Source organism: Schistocerca americana, chromosome 2 (assembly GCF_021461395.2).
Source record: "Schistocerca americana isolate TAMUIC-IGC-003095 chromosome 2, iqSchAmer2.1, whole genome shotgun sequence".
Taxonomy (NCBI): domain Eukaryota; kingdom Metazoa; phylum Arthropoda; class Insecta; order Orthoptera; family Acrididae; genus Schistocerca; species Schistocerca americana.
The window spans coordinates 556,359,602-556,378,609 of record NC_060120.1 but is presented as its reverse complement, the minus strand read 5'-3'; the positions used below and the strand labels follow the sequence as shown (position 1 = coordinate 556,378,609).

The following is a 19,008-nucleotide window of genomic DNA, read 5'->3' as shown; positions in this document are numbered from 1 at the left end:
AATGGCTGTAGGTTATAGTAGTTATGCAGAGATGAAGTGGCTTCCATGGATACACTGGCATGAAGAGCTGTGTCAGACTGTGGATTAAAGACAAGAACAACAACAAACACTTTAAGTGATCATCTTTTTTGTTGTGAACTATTTCCGTTTAACATCGATGGTCAGAAAGCTACCTAGAGAGAGAAAGTTATTAAGTGGAATCAGAAATAAACATTCTTTTGAACAGAACTTTGCAGACAGACTGACAGACATTGAACAAGCATTGTGACTGTGCTAGTTGAATGCAAACCAGCGATTGACAAACATAAAATGTATGTAATGAGTTATGGATGATGTTTTCTATAGAAGACCTTTTGAATACCAGGTGCTGACTGACTGCTCCTTTGTGTTGGACAGCTATTTATAGATGCGCTATTACAGAAATTACCATTGATTAAAAAATAAAGCAATTGCATTTTGGCTATTAATATAAAGACAGAAAAAGTAAAAGATGTGAACATACTGTAAGCAATGAAGTAAACTGAATCGAAAACGAAATAATTGAAAGTAGCCAAATGAAAGGTGCTCTATTATTTTCATATGCTTGAGAATTTACAAAGCCTGCCACGAATTTTCTGGAAATTTAAATTTTCTAGCTAGTGTATTTTCTTAACAAACATGTTATTTTCAGAAAATTATACATTTTTGAAATTAGAAGAATTTGAGCTACAAATTGATGCAATAGAATTGTGACAGAATCACATCTTAAGGTAGAAACATACTGGAGTATGAAAATTTTAAGTATGAAAAACTTTTGTAATAATAAGTTTTAAGAAAAAATGGGTATGAAAGACGTGATTAAGGGCTTTCAAATAAATTATGTCAGTCGAAAAACATAATTTTTAGCGGGGTTGAATTTTCAGTTGCACATGGTTTGCAGGTATCGTAACTTTATATTATTTCTTTAAATAAAATGTTTCTACATGAACTATTTATATCATTGTCATCAGCATCAGTAAAATATATTGTGAATAATGGAAGTTTAGCAAGATAAATGTGTAGATAAGAAATTTGTTATTTTACATACAAGGTGTATAATTTTGCTTCTGCCGTTTTTTTCCCCAATAGTTGAGGCTTTAATGAAACAAATTAGTTACACATGTATCATTCAAAGTATTTTCCATCGCTGGTCTCCCTTTCTCCCATCTTTTGGGCAGTGTATGAATCCCGTGTCGAAAAACTTGATCATCTTTCGAAGCGATCCATGAATCGATCCAATTTGTGACTTCTTTATGAGATCGGAACTGTTGACCAGCCAGGCCATTCGCCATTGATTTAAACAGGTGGTAGTCAGAGGGAGCAATGTCTGGAGAATATGGCGGGTGGGGTAGGACTTCCCATTTTAACGTTTCCAAGATCTGGCTATTTGCTTCTGTGTGGGGTTCTTTGGCCGACGTTCGTCTGATGATTTTACTGACGTTTTGCCAGCACGAGTGGCTGGTATTGTCAAAACTTCACTCTCCAATGCCGTTGGTGAACTGGAGCCGAGCTTGTGGCCGCAGACTATATGTACCTGGCACGCCAACGTCCGAGGGCTTCTCCGTGCTCATTTCCAGTGCGGTTCTCCTCTTGCTGCCTGCAACGGTTGTTTGCTGCAGTATGGGAAGCCAGGATCCATTTACCTTAAGGTTTTCCTCTTTCCTGTTGAAGCTATTCCCATGTTTGTGTATTTCTACAGCTTCTCCAAACAAGCTGGTGTGATAGTGCTTCTCTACAGCCAGAACTTCCGTGTTGGTAAATTTTATTACATGGTCGGTCTCACTCAGTGTGTGCTCTGCCACGGCTGATTTCTCCACCTGCCCCAACCTGCAGTGTTGCTTATGTTCTTTGATCCTGGTGTCGACTGATCGTCCAGTCATTCTGACATAAACTTTTCTGCATGTGCTTGGTAAGCAGTATATTCCTGACATTGCAAGTGGGTCCCTTTTATCCTTTACGCCGTGTTTGTGCGATATATGGCCGATTCTGTCAGTCACTCTGGGAATGTATAGCAGAAAGGCTGTACTTGATATTTCTTTTCCCGATTTCTTACTTCGCCAAGTGTTCGGCTCTGTTACGCTTCTAATATAATTTGTGGAGTATCCATTCTTCCTCAGAATACTTTCCAGATGTTGCATTTCACACTATCACACCTGCTTGTATAGAGAAGCTGTAGAAATACACAAACATGGGAATAGCTTCAACAGGAAAGAGGAAAGCCCAAAGGTAAACGGATCCTAGCTTCCCGTACTGCAGGGAACGACCGTCGTAGGTAGCAAGAGGAGAACTGCACTGGAAATGACCGCGGAGAAGACCTCGGACGTTGGCGTGCCAGGTACATATAGTCTGCGGCTGCGAGCTCGGCTCCAGTTCGCCACCGGCAATGGAGGATGAAGCTTTGACAATGCCAGCCACTCGTGCTGGCAAAACGTCAGTAAAATCATCAGACGAATGACAGCTGAAGAACCCGAGACAGAAGCAAATAGGTGGTTTGTCAACAAGTGGCCATGAAAGCCTGAACAATTTTGTTTCCAAGTATGTTTTGACCTCTTTTGCAACATGGGGTCGAGTGTTGTCGTGCTGCAAAATCACTTTATCGTGCCTCTCGCTGTATTGCGGCCATTTTAATGCTCTGCTCAAACACATTAATTGTGTTTGATAATGAGCACCTGTGATTGTTTCACTTGGTTTTAACACTGAGCTGGAGCTGTGAGTATTCGGTTTGGCCGTCAACGTGGAAGCATGGTCGGGATATCCCCGTATTATTTTGCATTTAGAATTATTGGAATGAACCCATTTTTCGTCCCTGGTCACAATGCGATGCATAAATCCCTTCAGTTTTTGCCTCTGAAGCAACTGTTCACAAACACACACACGCCGTTCAACGTCTCTTGGTTTCAGCTCACATGGGACCCAAGTTCCTTCTTTCTGAATCATGCCCATAGCCTTGACATGTTTTGAAATGGCTTGCTGTGTCACTCCCACTAATCGTGTCAATTCTTCTTGAGTTTGATGCGAGCCTTCACTCAGCAATGTCTCCAATTCTGCATCTTCGAAAACATTCTCTCTTCCACCACTATGCCGGTCTAAGACATTAAAATCACTGTTCTTGTAGTGTTGAAACACTCAAGACACGTTCTTTCACTAATAGCGTCCTTACCATACATACTTGAGAGCATTCAATGAGACTCAGCTGCTGTTTTCTTCATATTGATACAAAACAGTAACACATCCTGCAAATGACGAAAATTAGGCTCTTAAACTGACATTTTCAATCAAGAGCAACTTTATGATGCAGACACAAATCGATCAATGTTTGAATGAGGTTATGTTGACCAAGGTTCAAGCTAACTGCCTGGCGTTTGTGATCTGTTTCTTTCGACCGCTACTTATCGTTGTCGCTACCTATTGGCAAACGGCAGAAGCAAAAAAAAAAATGTTTCCTGCAGTTGTAAATATGTATTTTCGTAAATACTCTAGGTAGATGAGTGACTGGTATCAAAGCTCAAAATATTTTTCTCCCTGTCATTGTTAGAAACTTTAAAGAATTTGTATGAATCTGTTGTCAGTTCAACTTGGAATCCAAATAAAATAATTAATGACCTGGAATAAGTGTTATTTTGGAAGAGAGCTCAGTTCGTATCTTATTATCCAAATTATTTTAACTGTTGTTACTCAGTTGTGCCTTATATTGTTGCAGACTGTGATGGCACAACACAGGCTGAAATAAACAAGCATTTGGAGATGGGGAGAGACTTCCTGGGACGTGGACAGCTACAGGATGCCTTATCGCATTACCATGCAGCTGTAGGTGAGGAAATACTGTTGTCAGCTATTATCAGATACTGTGGATAGGAACTGTCTTCTCTGTTTCCCCTCAATGAACATGATCAATATTTTAGACTGAGAGGCAGGCTTTCAAAAATGTCAGTTTGGTGTTGCACACGATCAAAGTCATCTATACTATTCTGATGATTTGTAAGTGATGCCCTCTTTCTGGAACTGAAGATCATTAGTGGAATTTAAAAATATGTGCCAGGGATATATAGTGACTGAACTTGCTTTTCTTTTTTTGCATTCAAAATCTGCAATATATATCATTTTTGCTTTGGAATCTAAGGAGCGTGGAAAAAGTGAAGTCCAAAGGTGGTGACATCATCATAGGTTTAGAGAGATATGAGAAGAAGAAGATATTATGCGTGTACTGTATTTCCCACTCTTTTTTAGCTGCAGAGTTAGCATGTAATAATTTTGAATCTTTTTTTTTTCTGTGTTTTTGCCTCAGCTCTGGTAAAACAATTTTGCCGTCATGAAGGTAAAATTTTTCTAGCTAGTTTAGATTTCTCTGACTTCATACACTTTTGTTATCCGAGAATAAATGTTAAAAGTGTGTCAAAGGGATATTAGATTGAGATAACAAACAAATTTTGAGATAGAATTGCTGGCTATTGATTACCTTCAGGATTCGCCTCTGTAACTCAGTTGTCAGTGTGTCTGGCTGATATGCCGAGGACCCAGGTTCAATTCCTGGTACTGCCAGGGATTTTTTCCTTGATGAGAGGACTGGAACAGGATACACTGTGCCTCGTGACGGCAATTGGGCAACACCTGGGAGATTGGTGTGCTAATCCCGTGCCCCTCCATACCATATCAAAGTGATGCCATTAGCAGTGGATGACATAGCAGTCAATTGGTTGGTCCTGATTGGACCAACTGAGCCGAAACTCTTGGCTTTGCATTTTTTTTTACTTTCCTCAAAGGGCGAAATGTGTAGGTGTATACAACTGATACACATGTGTAAAAGTAGAAGTGACACTCCCTGTCTTCGAGAACTAATAGTTCCTCCTTTGATGATTGGACAAGAGTACTAATATGAAACAGTAGCTCACTCAGACTTGCAGGTGAGAGGGTACCACTATTATATGTGGTTATTGATAGGGCTACACACTTCACATCATGAAGGTAAGTAGTGGTCAATGATTCTGTCACAATATAAGTGTCATCCAACAGAAATCTGCATATTCCTTAGATTATTAGGTTTTTTATGAAATGAAGAGTATATATTGACAGTGCTGATGATAATTGGTCCATTATGATTGGGAGAGTTGTGTGAATGTACTAAAATACTTTTCTGATGAAAGCAGATAGTCACACGTGTTGGAAGAATTATAATTATCTGAACCATGACTTTTTTTAGCATTTACACTTATTTACAGATAATTTATATTTATGATGTCCAGCAAAGGGAAGTCCCATCATGTAAGGTTGCCTCCTCCCAACTCCCCACCTCCCCATTTCACATACAGCCCCTGTTTAGTGATCTGTGTAAGCAAAATTACCACTAAGAGATGTACAAAGGAACCCTGTACCACTACTAGTCATTTCCTTTCCTGTTCCAGTTGCAAATGGAAAGAAAGTAAAAAGACTGTCTTTATGCCACTGTATTAGCATTAATTTCTCTTATTTCATCATGATGGTCCTTAAATGAAATGTACATTGGTGGCAGTAGAATAGCAAATGGCGGTTCTCTAAATTTCTTGTATAGTTCTGTGCTTCACCACCATCCCCTGAGCAGTCCACCTCCCACTAAGTTTAAGAATCGGTAAGAAGTAAACATGACTGACTTCAGGAGCTGTCTTGGCAGATTGTCTTTACTCTTTACTGCCGATAGTTATATACTGTTATGTAAATGAAACGGTCTGTCTCAGCTATTTAATCAATGGTGACTTATCAGCTTTCTGCCAAAGCTCAAAAAAGTAGGTTGGATATAAAAAAGGGGATGGGGATGACAGTGTCTCTTTGCACCATGCAGTAAATCTCAGAAGGAATACAATCATTTCTACATTTTAATAATTTTGTGCTGTTTTCATAAATTTTTTTATGATAGGTGGCTGTATTTTACATGATTACCAGTCTGTTTTTTTTTTCCAGTTAATTTGACAGTGTGGCCAAAGCCTGATTCCACACTTCTGTAGGTTGCTCATTGTTCAATAATGATATTGTATATGACATTACAAAACTTTCTTCTATCAGTTACTCATAACTAACTTTCAGAAATTCAGATTTTAAATATATTAGTTCAGAGATTACTTAATTAATATTTTCAGTAAATGTTATGTTTCAAAATCCATTGTTGTGTGTGTCAAGGGTCCATTAATAATATATGCTTCAGTTTTGTCCAGAAATAAGAACTCTACGTTTAGGCTGTTTCCTGTGCTTACACATAATGTCCCTTAAATCTGAACATACAAAAACTGAAAGTAGTAAATATGCAGACTATGCAGTTACGTAGAATCCTTATTAGACATTTCAGTATTATTACTATCTTTTTTGATAGGTCTTCATTGTATTGACTGGTGTCTCATGGTTGGGATGCACTGTGAATTATTTTTGTGTAACATATAAATTTAACTTTTAATAGATCGCAAAGGCGCTGCAAATGTTTTCTGTATGGATACTCAAAAGCTCCCACATTAATAGGTGTTGTTGCATAAATGTACACCTTTTCATTGATGAACAGAGTTCATAAAAATCCAGAAATAAGTAATACAACAACATTCTTTATGTTATTGTGATACATATATCATAAATTGACTCTGATGTTCAAAAGCTCGGGTCATTGTTTTAGCAAGTTCAGTCAAGCTAAAATCATAAAAAAAAATCTTGTTAAGCTGAAGTACAGAGACCTTGTCAACTTGTTATATTGTTCATTAACCTCCTCAGTGTTGTGAAAGTCTGACAAGATTGTCATTTATAATTACATCTTGATGCTCTTGTACTGTGTATTCTCCTCGGAGTATAACAGGCCTGTTATGGAAAGGGCATTTAGATACTTCATCTGTAGTTTGTGTGTTTGAGGATTACTGAAACATTAATTAAATAGAAATAGCTCCCAGTTGAATGATACTTTATGTATGTCCAGGAAAATGGTACAAATGGAGAATTATGCTTTCTGCTGTCACCTAGCAGGAAAAAGATTAAAAAGTGCTGGTATCGTGCATTTTATCATAACACAGTATTTGCTTTTCTCCATTGTACACTGAAGCAACAAAGAAACCGGTATAGGCATGCGTATTCAAATACAGAGATATGTAAACAGGCAGAATATGGCGTTGGGGTTGACAGCACTTATATGAGACATCAAATGTCTGGCTCAGTTGTCAGATCGGTTACTGTTGCTACAATGGCAGGTTAGCAAGATTTAAGTGAGACTGAACATGGCGTTATAGCCGGCACACGAGCGATGGGACGCAGTATGTCCGAGGCAGTGATGAAGTGGGGACTTTCCCATACTATCATTTCACGAGTGTACCATGAATATCAGGAATCCAGTAAAACATCAAATCTCTGACATTGCTGTAGCTGGGAAAAGATCCTGCAAGAACAGTACGACAACAACAGAAGTCAATCGTTCAAATCTGACAGAAGTGCAACACTTTTGCAAATTGCTGCAGATTTTAATGGTGGGTCACCAACAAGTGTCAGTGTGTGAACCATTCAGTGAAACATCATTGATACGGGCTTTTGGAGCCGAAGGCCTACTCGTATGATGTCTGCGTGACAAAGACTATTGATCACTGAAAACAAGTTGCCTGGTCGGATGAGTCTTGTTTCATATTTTATCTAGTGGATGGATGTGTACGTGTATGGAGACAGCTTCACGAAACTGTGGACCTTCCATGTCAGCAGGGAACTCTTCAGGCTGGCGGAGGCTCTGTAATGGTGTGGGATATGTGCAGTTGGAGTGATATGAGAACCCTTATACGTCTAGATCTTGTCTGATCACCTGCATCCGTTCATGTCCATTGTGCATTCCTACGGACCTGGGCAATTCAAGCAGGACGATGTGACATCCCATACATCCAGAATTGCTCCAGGAACACTCTTCCAAGTTTTAACACTTCCGCTGGCCACCAAACTCCCCAGACATAAACATTTTTGAGCATGTCTGGGATGCCTTGTAACATGCTGTGCGGAAGAGATCTCCATGACCATGTACTCTTATGGATTTGTGGATAGCCCTGCGTGATTCAGGGTGTCAGTTCCCTCCAGCACTACTTCAGACCTTTGTCGAGTCCATGTCATGTCATGTCATGTCATATCATGTCATGTCATGTTGTGTGCTCTCGGGGGCCCTACATGATATTGGGCAGGTGTACCAGTTTCTTTCACTCTTCATTGTATATTGAATTAAATTAAACTGGGGCATTTCGTAACAGGCCATTAAGAAAAAAATCAGTTTGTGAAAATGGCACATTATTGCAAAATACAAACTGTATTTTTATTCTAGATTAAAAGGGAAGTGAGTTACAGTTTGGTTACTTTACAAAGAAGTAATTTAGACCAGTGTTGGCTGTGTATGTAATGATATATGTAAATGTTGCAGGGTGGTATGGAAACGTGATATATTGTTTACAAAATATTTGCTTTTCAGAGGGAGATCCAGCCAACTATCTGACTTACTTCAAACGAGCTACTGTCTACTTAGCACTTGGGAAGTCAAAATTTGCCCTTATGGATCTGGATAGGGTACTTGAACTGAAGCCAGATTTTACAGCTGTAAGTATCCAGTAGACCTATGATTTTAAGGTTACTAATTAGAGTTGTTGAGTGGTAATTTAAACTGAGAAAATACATCTGTTAAATGTTTTGTTCTTCTTCCTCCATATGTGTTTAGAAAATTGAAATATCCTTTTAAATCTGAGGGTCATGTGAAGAGTTCTGAAAGAAATTCCTTGTCAAAAACTCAATCTTATTAATATTGTATGAACAATGTCCACATCCACTCGCTAAATGCATCAAAATATTCACCCTTTAAAAGGTTATTCAATTAGACATATCTTCTCTATCAAAACAATACACACAAATGATACATCACTTTTGGAAAGAGAAAGAATGTATGTTTCTATATTTGGACTGTGAGATTGTGTATGTATGTGTCTTCATTTGAAACACGATGTTTACTTCTCATGATATTTTCTACATTCAGTAGCCGTAACAAAAGCAAAGAACTGCACTGTTCTTTGGCATTTGCATTTCAAACAACAGAACACTACAGAGGTTTTGCCCTTGATGGGAAATTTAGTGAGCTTGACCTTTGAAGAAGATATTTATGGTGGTAAATGACACTAGGTTATATAATGTTTGGCAGAAATTATCCCTTTAGGAATGACTGGGAAGCATGGAAGTATTTAGGCTTTAGGTTGTGGTCAGTCTGTCTTTAGCCAGTTATCAGCGGACAGGCAGCTACTGCTAGGCGTCTGCTGGAAGCACTTGCTCTGCAAGCCAGATAGTCTGTCACTTGGTGGTGTTGATACAGTGAATACTCTCTAGAGAAATTAAATTACAGGTAGTTGCTGTATTGGGAACATTGAGTCTTTCTATTTCCAAAGACAATACAGTAGTTTGGTGTATACACTTCGGGACAACTGGGAAACCTGGAGGAATTTTTTCATCTGTAAAAAAAAAAAACCTGGGAATTTTTTAGCATTTCAGAAATTTTTCATTGTTTTAGTTTTCAGTAAAATTTTTGACTAGCAGGAACTGATACTTTTAACAAAGGATTGCACTTTAACCTGCTTCTGCAGAATAATACTGCAGCAATAAAATATAAACAAACAAAAGAATAACACCTAAATAAAACTTAAGTTGCAAAGAAAATACGCCATTTACAACAACAAAACACAGTCCACACACTGGCTTGTGCCAAAAGTAAAATGTGTCAAAGACTTTAGAACGAAGACAGTGTAATACTTCGTAATAACGAGATGAACTATATTGCATGTGAGAACAGCCAATGAATTTCTTAAATAATGGAGCATCTGAATCTCATTCAAAACTTAACACTTGGAGGAACAGCTACTTAGAAAAATTTTGGACCTTGAAATTCTTAAAGTGTAATGCACGCTAAAAAAGACCAGGCTTCAAGGTTAGGTTTTTTTCATATTTATTTTAGTTCTTTTATGTATTACAAATTACATTATAATAATGGCAAAAAGAGTAATAATTTAACAAAAAAAAGTGTGAGGAAAGCTCTTGAGCAGTTTCACTTATAATTGGCTTTTCTATGGAAAAGTTGCATTGCTCGACAGAATGTTTATTTAGCCAGGCAACCCATGACATGTTGTGCACGGCAGTGAAATTTATAATTGTGCTAATCAGAAATATTTAACTGCTGCAATATAAGCTATGTTCTTAGGATTCTGCCTAACACCACCTTCAGGAAGGGAGGGTTGGGGGGGAGGGGGGGATGGGGGAGAAATAAAACCAATATTATATTTGAAAAGTTAGCTTTGTTTGTAGCTGTAATGTATGGTAAATTAATTTAAACCAGTAACTTCCCCTATTTGTGTGTTCATGCTCTGTAAGTGATGTTGCTATTGGCTGACTACATCACGTGTTCTATGCTCTGAATATCAGCTGTCATTACCTGGCGAGATCAAATGACATAGCTATGATTGGCTGACGAAAGCGCATTGCACAGTGCGTCTCAATGATAGTGCTTCAGAAGCTACCATGCTGTTTTTCATGGAATTTGTGTTTGCACTTTTGTAATAGAAAACATGCAGTGTTTTGGTGCTGTGCATAGATCTTTCCAAAATGCCTTAAGTGCATGGAAGCTCTACGGCAGTGTATAAATATTTATATTATTCAAAGAACTGGTAAGTTTACAGCTCTAAGGGAAAGTATATTGTCACTTAACTTGGAAAAATGTACTTTCGCCAAAGATAGTGTTTTTTCACCTGGGGAAAAGTGATTTTTAACCTGGGGAAGGTGTATTTTTAATTGGAAAATCCAGGATTTTTTTTTCTTATTCGTGTGTACACTCTGATAGTGTGTCTAGGATGCCATGGATTGTGTACTGGTAGCCAGTGTGACAGTAGAGTGCAAAATAGGCAAGCTTCATGATATCAGTGTATTTGATTATATTCATCACTTTGTGAACTTCATAATATTGGCCTCAATAACATTAGAAATTAACTACATTTTTCCATTTGAAAAATCTTTCCCTTTGAAACCAAATCAAAGAAACTGTCACCACCTCTCAGATCAGCGAGTGTAGTAGACACTACAGTCCACACGTTTTTGTGGTATGGTACAGTTAATAACTAAAGAACTACACTATGCAATTATGTGATAGATGCTGAAAATAGTCTCTCTCTCTTTCTCTTTCTTTCTCTCTCCCTCTCTGTGTGTCAAATTATGATTGTTGCATGTGTGTTTTCCTATGCTGTTTATGCATTTGATGTAGCTTTACATTTGCATGGAAGTGTTTTCTTGTTGTTAAGATTCTGAACACTGAATAACATACCTGTGGTCAAGTAAGCAAGATATTAATTTGAAAAGTTTTAGAACTTATAAGCAAATGGCTGACAATTTTTCTGCTTTGTGAGATTCATCATGTTACTCCAAAGACAGTATCTTTCAGAAATGTTAGTTTTCAATACTGGATGATCAACAGTAGCAGTGATTTCATTGCTATTAAGTTGGACTGTATGTAAGTACGACCAAAATAAATTTTCTTTTTCATAAAAATGTTTATTATTTCCTTTATATTGTTGTGGAAACCACTTATTTATCATATTATTCCAATTAAGAAATAAGCCTCCTCCCTCCCCCCATGATGTGCTTCAAAATAGTCTCTCTTTCCTGGAGTGTATGGCGAAAGTGTGGAGAGAGGGGGCGGGGAGGGAGGGAGGGAGGGGGGAGAGAGAGAGAGAGAGAGAGAGAGAGAGAGAGAGAGAGAGAGAGAGAGAGAGAGAGAGAGAGAGATATCTTAACTGTAGAAATGTCATTTATCATATCATCATATTACTGTAAATTTGGATTGCAAAAAAAGTTTAGGACTGCTTTGAATTCCTATTCTCCCATTAGCCATTTATGTTCTATTGCTATAAAAGCTAGGTAATCTGATGACATTATTTAAAATTATGTATTTTATGCTATGAACTTCCATTTAATACACTTGTTGTATGTTAGAAGGGAAAATCAGAAACTTATCAGACGCCTTTGTGCCCTACAGGTGCAGACCAGTGCACATACTGCATTACAACTTTGCACACTGTTATCTTGAGCAAAAGCTGTCCGTGCTTGTTGCTGCATCTCTGTCATCTGTTCTTCCTGTGGCTCTAATCATCAGCAGGGCTTAAATGAGAATTAGGAGCAACAAGAGCCATTGCTGAGGGTTAAAGTGAGTGCTATGCTCTCCTATTCATGTCAGCTTAGAAATAAACAATACAGTGGCTGCACTTCATATACAGTGAACTAGCAGCATTTACCACTGTAGGGCCCCAAAAGAGAATTTCATTTCAGTATTACAAATACGTTTGAATGTGATGCAGCTCAATCAAACCATCAATTCCTAAAATGTCATGTCCCTGTTTGAGGCTTCATCCTGTGCTGTCTTGCATGCTTCGTGAAGAAACTCTCATCTGTTGAAAATTCCAGCCACAGTCTAATTTTTCCGTCTCTGAGAAGTTTCTTGTTGTACTATTGGTAACTGCAGTCTGCTAATAGAAACATGTTTTTTCTTTATTTGTGGTAGATACGTTCATACTCAAATTGTTAACAGTTTTGAATGGTCTTGTACCGTATCTTTAACTTTTGCATTAACATTGTACACAAACATAATGTGGACAATTGTATATGTGTACAATAGTTGAACCAAACTGAAATCAGTGAGACATTTGTGAATAATCCCTATACAACAGCAATGTTATTCCTGCATAGTCCGATTTAAACTAATTGTTACTTGACATTCAAGCTCGAAAGTTGCGATGATGTGATATCAAGTACAGTCTGCGCCATAGCGCATCACTCTCCGCTGTGATAGAAAATTGCTTTATAACCTCTACATAAAATTCAAATAAGAAATTTCAGATTCACATATGATGTAGAGCTCTTTAGTATCTCTCAGCATGTCAAATATCTGTTGTACATTTTAACTGAGGAAACAATTACATTACTTTTTTTAACAGATTAAATTTTTCCATTCATAAACAGCTTCAGACTTACCACTTATCGCAAAAATTAATGCTCTCAGAACAATACTTGTTTTGTTCATTACTAAAATATCTTGCTCAGCAACAAATCTTCTAAAATTTTTGTGCTGCATTAAGTTTCCTATAGAGGTTGAAGTGAAATTCATGCACTCGGGCTTCACAGCATGACTCCTCACATGCCAGTGATAAAAAAATGTCTCACACAAAATTTCATCTGGCTAGTACATCCGGCAGAAAAAGCACATTAAAGAGTGGCAATCTCGCAACACTACGAAAACGTGTAGGGTAACTACCTCTGTCAGCACATGTTACATGTGCTGTACAATTGGTGCAGGGCCAGAGTCTTGGGTTAGGATGCAAGAGGTCGATGGTTCGATCCTGGGTTGAGGTGCATATTTTTTATTTGATAAATGTTGTCCAGGTGGTACAGTATCTGGCATCTTAATCATCAACAGCGATTGCGGCGGGTCCTCTAGTAAACATTTGCACTTACACACTACAATTGTAGAAAAGGAAGATTGTCAGCTTTGAAAGAAGCCCTTTCCACATCGTGGGCTAGAATTTATCGCACCACTTCATTTGCCAGATTCAAATCCTGTTTTCTTTGTACCCTCCTCCAGTGGTCCCATAGATTAGTACCAACTATTATTCTTGCCTTGTTCAGGGCCATTACGTTTCATTAGGGCCTTCCATTACCGGTAGGACTAGCAACATGCTTTGCGAATAGTGCTCAAACTCCGTTAATATTTGTTTTTATCACCATGGTCCCACCAATTATGCCTTTCAACATTGAGTCTGGTAATTGCATGCAGTATAGGCAGTATAGTATGTATCGCAATGCATTATTGTTGTTGTTGTTGTTGTTGTTATTCTGCCGATGGGATTGTGGAAGCATCATGTCCATTGCCGTTAGGGAAACTGTGTAATTTGAAACCAAACATTTCACAATTAGTGGTATCAGGATGAACCATGCAGAACAATGTCTGTCAGAGGGGTAATGGGCGTTAGGTGGAACAGTGCGCAGGGCTGATGACGTGCTTATACTGTATGCGCTGTCCACCAGACAGGGACTAGTTGCTAGCGGAGTAAAGTGCCGGTGACAGGCTCCATGTACATTTGTACACAAACGATGAATATGTATATATGCTTCTGGTCCATGGCGAATCTGATAGATGGGTTAGTGTTGCTACTCGTGAATGTGCTGATAAATATCCTGGTCAAATTAATCTACATAAAAACGTGTTTCGTCATGTGGAGCTATGCCTTTTGGAGACAGATTCTCTCCTTCCACCATCACATGACAGAGGTCGTCTACTAAGGAAGCTGTTCTGGAGGTCATACACCAAAAACCTCAGTGAAGAACATGTAGCGTAGCAAGGCAGCTGCGTGTATCACAGTGCACGGTCGTTAATGTGATGTGCGAGCATGGGCTGCTCCACTATCATTATGCTTTCACACAACACCTGCATCCTGCAGATCACCATCAGAGGATGCAATTCTGTAAATGGTTCCAACAACTACAAGAAACCAATGATGACTTCATGAACACCATAATATGGTCAGATGAAGCAGCATTCACTCATGAGGGTGATTTCAATATGCACAATGCCCACCTTTGGTGTGAGGTTAACCTGCACATAACCGAGTACTGTGGCTATCAAGTTTGCTTTGGTTTCAATGTCCAGGCCAGAATATTGGGCGGCAGGTGTTTGGGCCCCTACATGTTGCCTGACTGGTTGGCTGCACAAAGGTATCATGCATTCCTCTCAAACTATCTGCCTGATGCGCTATAAGATTTTGCGCTACATGTTCAGCAGAGGATATGGTTCCAACATGATGGTACACCTCCACATGCTGAAATTAATGTGTGGCAGTATTTGGACAGAAAATTCCCAAGGAAATGGCTCGGACGTGGAGGTCCAGTTGTATGGCCACCCCGTTCACCTGACATAAATCCCCTGGATTTCTTCCCGTGGGTACACCTGAAGAAGCACGTGTACTCTACTCTGCTGACAAATGTGGAAGAATTGGTAGCGCGTGTTCATGCTGATCTTGTTACTGTAGGGTCCAGAGCTGTTTGATCTGGCGGGTTGTGCAATGTTTGGACATGCAGAAAAGTCGCTTTGAGCATCTGTTGTTCTGGGACAAGATATTCTGTTGTGAAGGTCTTGCGGTCACAAATATGGTTATTATTATTGTCACTGGTTGTTAATGTGTGACATCTGAGCACTCATATTACATATCGTATAAATGACAAGTAGGTGTTGTGTTCTTGTACTGAGCTATCATTTGTAGCATCTCGAAATTGATATTGTTTTTGTAGCTATTCTGTCCTATGACAGGTCATTTTTTTCAACTGTCTATTTTTTATTTGTCTAATCACATATTTGTTATGTTCAGTGTCACAAAATGTAAATTTAGGATACATGTCACCTAAGAAGTGGTGTATATTACAGTATGAAATGTCAGAATGAAATTAGCAAATAAAAAAAAACGCGCCCCAACTAAGGATCGAACCTTAGACCTCCTGCATGCTAACCCGAAACTGTATCCACTGCACCAATTGTACAGCACCGTTAATGTGTACTGATAGAGATAGTTACCGTAATTGTGGTTACAGTGTTGCCAGATTGCCACTCTTTCATGTCCTTTCATGTCCTTTCATGTACTCGTCATATGAAATTTTGTGAGAGACATTTTTTTATTGCTGGCATGTGAGGAGTCGCACTGCGAAGCCTGAGTGCACGTATTTCGCTTCACCCTGTATATATACTGCTGAAAATGGCATTTGTATGCAGTTGTGTTGGTATTTAACTCATAATAAGTATGAAGTTTAAAATTTTTATCTCCTACAAAAGTAAAGTAAAAATTCTGAAATGTATGTATAGTAGCGCTTTCAGTGGTATCTCAAAGTGTGTCAAAATTATTTTCTTGATTTTAAGTAGGTCCGGTGCTAAATTGATTATTATTGCAACAGGAGATATTTTTGCATCCTGGGAAGTTTCCTTCATATTACACTCATGAAATGATATCTTGGTATCTACACAAAATGAAATGTGTTTAAAATGCAGTCTGTCTTTTGGTAAGGAGGTGAAGGGGGGGTGGCTGAACAACATTCCTTAGTCTCACAACATTAAAAATAAAAATTAATATAGCCACAAACACAAGATTTAATGGCAGGAAGACCTTCATTAAAATAGACTGTACACTACATACTAACCAGACAGACACCGCTTAATTCAGAGTCAGTGGAAGTACCAGTGTTACAGATATTATCAAGTCTTCGACATACTGTTGTAACATACCTTCACTGTTTCATGCTTCCTATGTCACTCCTCACTACGTTTTGCCAGTCTTCTCATATCACTTTCTCAACTGCCTTCTTCAAAATCCATTACAGTTAGGTCAATGTAATTTTTTTTAATTTTCTGCAGTAATATGGTGTTCAACCTGAGCCCAAATCAATTCTGTTGCATTGAAGTGGCAGTTGTAGGGAGGCAATTTGAACACTTTATTCCCATATTATTTGCTGTTTCATTCGCGGTTTAAACTGGTTTCTTTGGCATGTGTTGTGATAGAAGTTCTAATAATTCTGCCCAAGTCAAGTTACTGTCAAACTGTATTTTACATTTCTCTAGCCAGCAAGCATTGTTGTTTCTCTTCATTGCCATTGTGGGTGCCTTGTCTTGTACAACCGAATGATGTGGGGCGTTATCCATGACAATTATAGTGTTTTTTGTTAAATTTCGAAGCACAAAAGAGGTGTGGTTCATCTCATTGTAGTGGTCAGAGCTCTTGTTTGAAATGAATAACAGCAGACAATTAGAAATAAAATCTTTTGAATTCCTAGCGTGTGCTACAAATACAGGGTGTACATAAAGTTGTAGAACACTTTAAATTATTTATTGCACAAGAACCAAACATTGTACAGATATCATACGTATGTCATTTTGAAGAGAAATCCTGAAAGCTTTTTTTTAATTTTTTTTATTTATTTATTTATTTTTTTTTTTTTTATGTATACCGCCACAGCATAGTTAGGTAATTTGCCAATAGTCAGCACTAGTCGCAAACATGGAAAGTTGTTGTTTGACAAAAACAAGTGTGCTACAGCTGTCCAACGGATGTTTAGAACCAAGTATGGTAAGAAGCCAACAAGGAAGGCCATTTACCACTGGCACAACAAATTTGTTATGGTGGGTTGCTTGTGCCCGGCAAAGAGAAGCAGATGTCCCAATGTGAGTGAAGTGAATGTGGAGCATGTACGAGAGACATTAATAAGGAGTCTATAGAAATTGGTGCGTCATCCATCCCATGAACTCGAAATGTTTGTAAAAAAACTTTCAAAGTTTCTCTTCAAAATGCAATATGTGTGACATCTGTGAAATGTTTAGTTCTTGTGCAATAAATAATTAAAAGTGTTCCCAGACTTTATGTACACCCTGTATTTTTTCTCCTCTGCTGATCGGAGCTGCCTTATTACTGCTGATGTTATTGTCTGTCCAGCCCTTTTTCAAACTGTGTTCTACATTCAGCCATGTTTCATCAAGCCATATGATACATCAAAATTTGTATCTAGTAATTTTCTAAGAAAGTGGCATCATTAGGCTGCAATATATTGGAGAGCCATTACTAACTCGCAGCCAGAAAGGGATTTACAGGGAAATCCCAGCTTTCTCACGATTCGTAATAAGGATGATTTACTACCCTGAAACAGGTCTGCTGCTGTGAGGGTAGCATGTACCTTTCTGAGTATTGGATACTCCTCCTTTGAATATATCTGATGTTATTCCTGATTGTGACGCGCTTCTCAAGGCGCCTCTTCGTCCCAGGTGTCTGGAATTTATGTGCCTCACCTGATTATTTTTTTCATGAATTTCTCGTTGCAGACTCTTATCACTCGCTGATTTGTAGAGCAGCTGCAGTTCGCCCAACCACTTTATCTAAAGGAAGGAGAGGTGCTCTCCCCTCTCCCGTAAAATACTCCCACATGGAACATACAAATTCAAGCAACTGAGTGTGTAATCATGCCAGGCTCAATACTTTTTGAAACTTTCTTAGGGATGTGCAGCCTGTCTGCCTCTTTCTTTTGCTTTCACCATACATTAAAAATAAGATATGTGAAGCTGACAGTCACTCAAATCTCTCGCTACAACAGATTGCTGAGGAATGGTTGGCTCAATGATTCAGGCAGTGCAGTGCAGTGCACTGGAAGTGGTGACACAGTGGGAGCTGACATTGCCAGGCTTCCATAGTTTTAATGATGGCCAGGGCTATGCAGCCCACTACCTATCAAGTGACAACTAGTTTAAATCAGACTGTAGTAACTAGTTAGTCAATTTTCTAAGCATAATTTGATTATATTGTGCTATGTTGTGTGTCCCATCAGACTGTCATAGTTACTAGTATTATAGTTTTCATTGTTCTTTCAGACAGTTATTTTCAAGATTTCATTTTTAAACACGGTGCAGGGTTCAAGTGTATGTTGTTTTTCATCATATGGGTTTTTAATAAGAAATTCAGTTGTAATATTATTTTTTAACTGCAGTTCGTGTCATTTCTAATGTATTTTTGTCACTATTATATACCCTAATTTTTCACTTCTAATATTTGCCTTTCACTTCCAATATTTGCCTTTTCCTTTTTCCTTATCACATTGAGCTTCTTTGTCCATTATCACTACAGACAGAAAGTCAAAAACCCCAACAGCAGTGATACATCGGAAAATGGATTTGTATTTATGCTAATCGATAACACTGACATCGAAATTACTACTTCTGGACAGTTTATTCCCGCAAAGCAAATATGATAGTGATGATGCCAGATAAGAATAAAAAATAGCCTCAGAATATACAAACAGTGTTAAATGTTAAAACACTTGATTACACACACACACACACACACACACACACACACACAGTGATGATAGTTCAGTAGTTGATGCTTAACCATTGACTTTATATTAATACTGTCATTGATTCTTTCTGTG

General features: G+C 38.3%; 1 protein-coding gene across 1 annotated transcript in view; it reads left to right on the top strand.

Annotated features, from left to right (window-relative positions):
- Positions 1-19,008, top strand: part of LOC124595211 (dnaJ homolog subfamily C member 3) — an 82,468-nt gene that overhangs the window by 15,101 nt on the left and 48,359 nt on the right. The window contains exons 2-3 of the mRNA XM_047133851.1: positions 3,719-3,829; positions 8,453-8,577. Of these exons, the coding sequence (XP_046989807.1) occupies positions 3,719-3,829; positions 8,453-8,577 (236 nt within the window). The remainder of the gene's footprint in view (positions 1-3,718; positions 3,830-8,452; positions 8,578-19,008) is intronic.